We start from the raw sequence: 5,566 nt of genomic DNA on the forward strand, positions 1-5,566 counted from the left end.
TGGTCGCCATTTATATGGCTTTTCACATGTGTCAGTGACCTCCCACCTGAAGCCAGAAGGATTTTGGTCCAGGGAGAATAGTACTTATCCCTTAGAATATTGGGCCATCAACACCTAAATTTGTTATGGAATTTGAGATCCTTTTTGGGGGAACTGCTAATCAAAGCAATAAAACAATATTTCCCATATTTTATCCTTTGTAGGTTAATAACAATTTATTTTGATTTTGTAACTGACTAGTGATCAGAGAAGAATTATTTGTCAGATCAATATGGCATCTTTATCTCAATATAAAATCTTTTTCATTATTTATAACCTTACAACTCTCCACACTTAACAGACTGCAGAGCAACTTTCTACGCGTGTGATTTCCCTGAGCATGAACATGAACCATCCGTGGCAAGTGGAACCCTGGCATGTACGAGTTGCCTTCCGCAAGGCTGGAATCATTGTTCCTGAGAAAGCTCTGACGCTTCCTGCCAAGCCGATCACTGGACCAGATCTTGATTTGCAGGAAAAGGAGTTCCTTGTAAAAGTGAAGGTAATAAATATACAAGATGTAATAATTTTGTGTGTATGTTTATATTGGTATATCTATATGTATGGGTCTTTTGTATATGTATGTATGTATTATATATATTTGTGTATGTGCTTCTGTGGAAGATGTACAAGAGCATGTATTAGTAGGCATTTGCATGAGTATACTTATGTAAGTTTTAAGTGTGTCTGTGTGGAATTTGAACTGGTGGTGTGTGTGTGCGTGTGCGTGTGCGTGTGCTTGTGCGTGAGCGTGTGCGTGTGTGTGTGTGTGTGTGTGTGTGCGTGTGCGTGCATGCGTGCGTGTGAATATGTATTAATAGAGGAATACTTAAATGAATGTATGTCAGGACAAGTTATGTTTGTCAAAATGCGGGTGAGTACACTTAACATGTTTTATATGGGGATGCCAACATTGGCATCATAATTCCATTTTATTTTAGTTGCTGCTGAGTGATCCTCATATTCTGTTCTGGTTCTATTTTTTAGACTCTGTATATTGCCCTAGAAATTCTATGGCTCCACCTGTATCCCTCTTCCCACCAATCACGTAAATCAGCTAGACTCTGCCCCACCCTCCACCTAAAATGAGAAACTATCATTGGCAGAACCTACATCATAGTTTCCCCCTTTGTGGCCCTACTCTTATCCTCCTACCCTTTACTTCACCCCTTACCCCTCCACCAGGGATGGGAGAGAGGGAGAAAGAGTTTACCTTAGTTTACCATGAAATGAACTTGAGGCTTCATCAAATCTTTTCTTTCAGTTTTGTGTGTGTGTGTGTGTGTGTGTGTGTGTGTGTGTGTGTGTGTGTGTGTGTGTGTGTGTGTGTGTGAGTGAGTGAGTGAGTGAGTGAGTGAGTGAGTGAGTGAATGAGAGAGGAAGAAACTGTATTAGATAAGAGACTCTCAGGATGACACATTCAAAGTTACCGCTCACAGTTCCTGTGCATGAGCATCATGGGTCTTTTAAACCATCTGGAGCAAAATATTTTTATGCAGTGAGACTGTGTCTAAAATTTACAAAAGGTTATTGATGAATATCAGCTAGTGAGGAATAGAGTTAAAAGACTGTAAATAATGCAAACATTTGACCTTTAATTAGTTCCACATGCTACTGACAACCTTGCCTAAATAACCTCTTTACCTTCAGATCAATGACAAGGAGGAGGCGAAAGTCCGTTGCCGTATTAACCATTACTCAGTCAACCCTCGTGAACGTATACCTTGGAAGGCATTTCACTGGGAGCATGTGGCAGAACCCAATCTTTCCAGAAGAGGCTGAGGAGTTATTGGCCCTTGCACAGGAAAATCGATACACGAGGTTCCCAGAACAAGAGGAAGAGACTATGTAAAAGGCTACAAGATTCAAGTTGAATGCGAATGTACGCTTTATTTATATGTAATTTTTGAAAATTTTGGCAAAGTGATTTGTATAGGGACAGTTTCCCTTTTGAATTTTAAAATAAGATTCTAAAATTTATTTTTTTTTATTTGTATATCTTTCTTCAATTTCCCCCCAAAAATTTTCTCTTCAATTTAAAAAATGTTTTGCCCATAGGGAAAATAGCAAAGGGAAAATATAACCCCGCTGTATGTAGTATAATTTATAAATAGTAGAAGAGGATTTAAAATTTGTTTAAATTACCCTTTTATTCTTGATGGGCCCCTTTGATGTTTTTTGAAAGCGATCTTGTGGTTTCAAATGAAAACAGCAATTTATCTAATTGATAAATTGCCAAAAAAAAACATTTAAATTGAAAAAAAGATCACTTTAAGGGAAATTTTCATAACCCCGGGTTTTTTCATTTTTAAAAATTTTTTTTCCTTACTTGAATGGGTTGTTGTTTAAACAAACAACCGGTATTTTGATTATGTTAGGGGAAATTGTAGTGGTTTTGGTAGGGTTTTAGGGGAAATTTTAAACCTTTGCCCTGCAAGGGAAAGGCTTTGTTTCCCCGTTGCCCGAAAATGATATTAAAGTAAATTTAAATAGATTCTTTTTTTTTTGGGTACTTTTTTGGAGTTTTTAAAAGGGTTTTAGGAAATTTTCAATAGTTTTAAATTGGGGTCTTGTAAATTTAAAAACTAGTCTTTTATTTTTAAAAATTATTTTTTTTAAAATCATATGTGACCTGCCCCTTTCGGGGGAAATTTTTTTAAAACAATTTTTTGGGGGTGAAAAACTGTAACCCTAATGAAGTTTTCTCAGGCATTTTTCCTCTGGGAATTTCCCCAAAATTTGGAACCTCAGCCAAATGGACACCCATTTGTTTCCCCAATAACCACCAAAGCCCAATTTGCACACCCCTTTCCCTCTTTTACATAGCTTGCCAGTTTCTTCAAAAAACCCTTGATCTGTTTAAAGGTGTTAGTTCCCCATTTTAATTTTAAAAATCCATTGGCGTAATTAAAGAGCCGGATCAAAACCTGGGGTTCATCCTGGGGAAAAGGGAATTTAGAAAACAGCATTGATAATATAAAAGAGCCCAGGGGGAAAAGATTATTCTTGCATAAATTCCCCAGGAGTTATAAATTACCTCTACAGTTTTTTGGGGAAGAGGAAAGATCATGAGTTCGACCGGGTTATATCTACCTAATAATACACAATCCCAACATGAAAAAATGGTTTTAAAAAAATAAATAGTTAATTTTTTGTATATAACTTTTAAAGGGAAGAAGTTAAAATAATTTTTAAAAGGGAACTATCCAAACCCAAAGGGCTTTTGGGCCGGCTCGCTTTAATAAAATTGACCAGCAAATCAGGGGGATTGGAAACAACCCCTGCCAGTAAAGTGCCAGGGTTTAAAGTACTGCGGGTCCCTTTTCTACCCAGGAAAAATAGAAAAAAAAGTATAAATAATGGACCCAATAAAGAACGAGGCCGTCGCAGGGTTTCCCCTTCCCATCAGTGGGGATTTATGAAAATTTTTGCTGTTACTTGGTTAGTTGTTTGTACTCAATTTTTAAATTTAGGAAAGGTGAAACTATTCCCCAAATAGCTTATATCTGATTATTAAGCTTTCAAAAAAAAAGGTTTTTTTCTTTTTTTTTGAATAAAAAAAAAAATATTGAAAACCCAAAATTGCCCACATGCTTTTTCCCTTACCGGGGAGAAAGGGCCCGGGAAAAAAGTCTTTGTCTGGGGAAAGGGGTCCTCGAGGGGAAAGGGGGAAAAGGTGCTGCCTGGCCACCCCTATCCCCCCCTTGCCACCAACACTACTGCTACCTGCACATTGGGCTTCATCTGGGGAAAAGGAAAATCATTGAGTTTTAAAAAAAAAAAATAAAAAAAGGGTAACTTTCCCTTATCTTTAAGTCCCATCTCTTGCTTTTTTCTTTTTCTTGACCCATATAAAAAAATAAAAAAAATCTTAATAAAGGATATAATACTATTTTAGAAAAATTTAAATATCAAGTTTTCCCAAAAGGGTTTGGGATAAAAAAAAGCTAAAAAATTTTAAATCCGTATATAATGCAGTGCCAAGTAAAACAATAAAAAAATTAAAATGACGGGTTTGTTGAGTCTTATAAAATTTCACATTGAAATAAAAAAACAATAATTGCCCGGGGAAAAGGGTGATAAAGGATTTAATATATATCAAAATTATCGGGCCCAAAAAGAAACACAAACTGAAAATTTTTTTTTTGGGGGTTTTTTTTCTAAAATTTTCAAAATGTTTATACTTTTCATAAACTGTTTTGGAATAGATAGATAATAGATAAAAAAAAACTAAAACAACAACATATTTTTTAAGGATTTTTACCCAATTGAAATTGGTAAACTAAAATTTTCCCAAAACTTCCCTTGATTTTTTGGCAATCAGAGGAACAAAACCCAACCCAAAAAGTCCCTTAACTGATCAGATTTTCCCACAAGTCTTAGGAAAATTGAATGGGGTTAAACATAATATTACTGCCGTGAAAAAACACCGTGGTTTGTTTTTCCCGTTTGCTGGGGGGTTTATACCGGGTTTTTTTTGTTTTGGGTGAAAGGACTTTATGTTTTTTGGGAGAAAAGACTTTTTACGTGGGCTAAAAGTTTTTGGGTGGGCGTGTGTGCTTGTGAGTGCGTTTTTGTTGCAAAAACTTTGTACCCTCATAGGGTAAAAAATATAAATCATTGGGGAAAACAGAGATCCAAAAGAAAAATTTTCCCAAAAAAGGACATTACAAAAAAAAAAAAAAAGGAATATCATCACCCGAACAAACCTTAGAAAAAAAAAAAAGGGTTATTCATCCATGAAAAAGGTTTTTTTTCTGTTTAAAATGAGTCTACGAAAGGAACCGGAACTTTTACTTCCTCTGATGTTATCTTCTCTTTTTTCTTTCGTCCCCGTTTTTTTTAAATTGTTTAATATCAGGGGAAATTAAATTAACGTGGTCCTTTTGGACTTGATAAGGAAAAATCGTATTTCCATGGGTTTCCAGCTTACAAAAAATTTTGCGAATGTGTGAAAGATAAAGATTATTGTTTTTTATTATTGTTTTTTGTTTTTTGTTGTTTTTTATTGTTAAAGTTATTATTTTTTTTATTGCTATTATTTTTTACATTAAACTTTAATTTTCATACTGTTTCATCTTCATCATTATTTTTATTATCACTATCAATTTACTATTATCATTATCATCATCGTCATTATTTCTTTATTACTATTACTGTTATTATTGTTTATTATTATTATTGTTATCCAAATTTTTAAATTTTTATTATTTCCTTTTATTATTATTATTTTTTTTTTTTTTTTAAAGGTGTTTTTTTTTTTGTTGTTTAAATTTTATTATTTTTCATTAATTTTTTTTTATTAAGGGGGTTTAAGTTTTTTTTTTTTGTAAAAGTAGTAATAGTATATTTTTTCATTAACCCTTATCATCATTATAATTTTCCCTCACGGATATTACTATTATCCAAATTTTAAAAGTTTTTCCCTTTTTAATACGGATCTATAATATTTAAATAACAAAAACAAAGGGAAACCGGTTTAATTTAAAATTTTTTTAAAAATTACGAAAAGGGGGTTTCTTACAGC

General features: G+C 33.7%; 1 protein-coding gene across 1 annotated transcript; it reads left to right on the plus strand.

Annotated features, from left to right (window-relative positions):
• Positions 1-313: 313 nt before the first annotated feature.
• Positions 314-1,925, plus strand: LOC119569022 (39S ribosomal protein L9, mitochondrial-like). Its single transcript, XM_037917380.1, has 2 exons — positions 314-541; positions 1,690-1,925. Exons 1-2 carry the CDS (start codon positions 380-382, stop codon positions 1,819-1,821), a joined length of 294 nt encoding a protein of 97 aa, XP_037773308.1. The 5' UTR covers positions 314-379; the 3' UTR covers positions 1,822-1,925.
• Positions 1,926-5,566: the final 3,641 nt, after the last annotated feature.

Source organism: Penaeus monodon, unplaced genomic scaffold (assembly GCF_015228065.2).
Source record: "Penaeus monodon isolate SGIC_2016 unplaced genomic scaffold, NSTDA_Pmon_1 PmonScaffold_12182, whole genome shotgun sequence".
Classification (NCBI taxonomy): Eukaryota; Metazoa; Arthropoda; class Malacostraca; order Decapoda; family Penaeidae; genus Penaeus; species Penaeus monodon.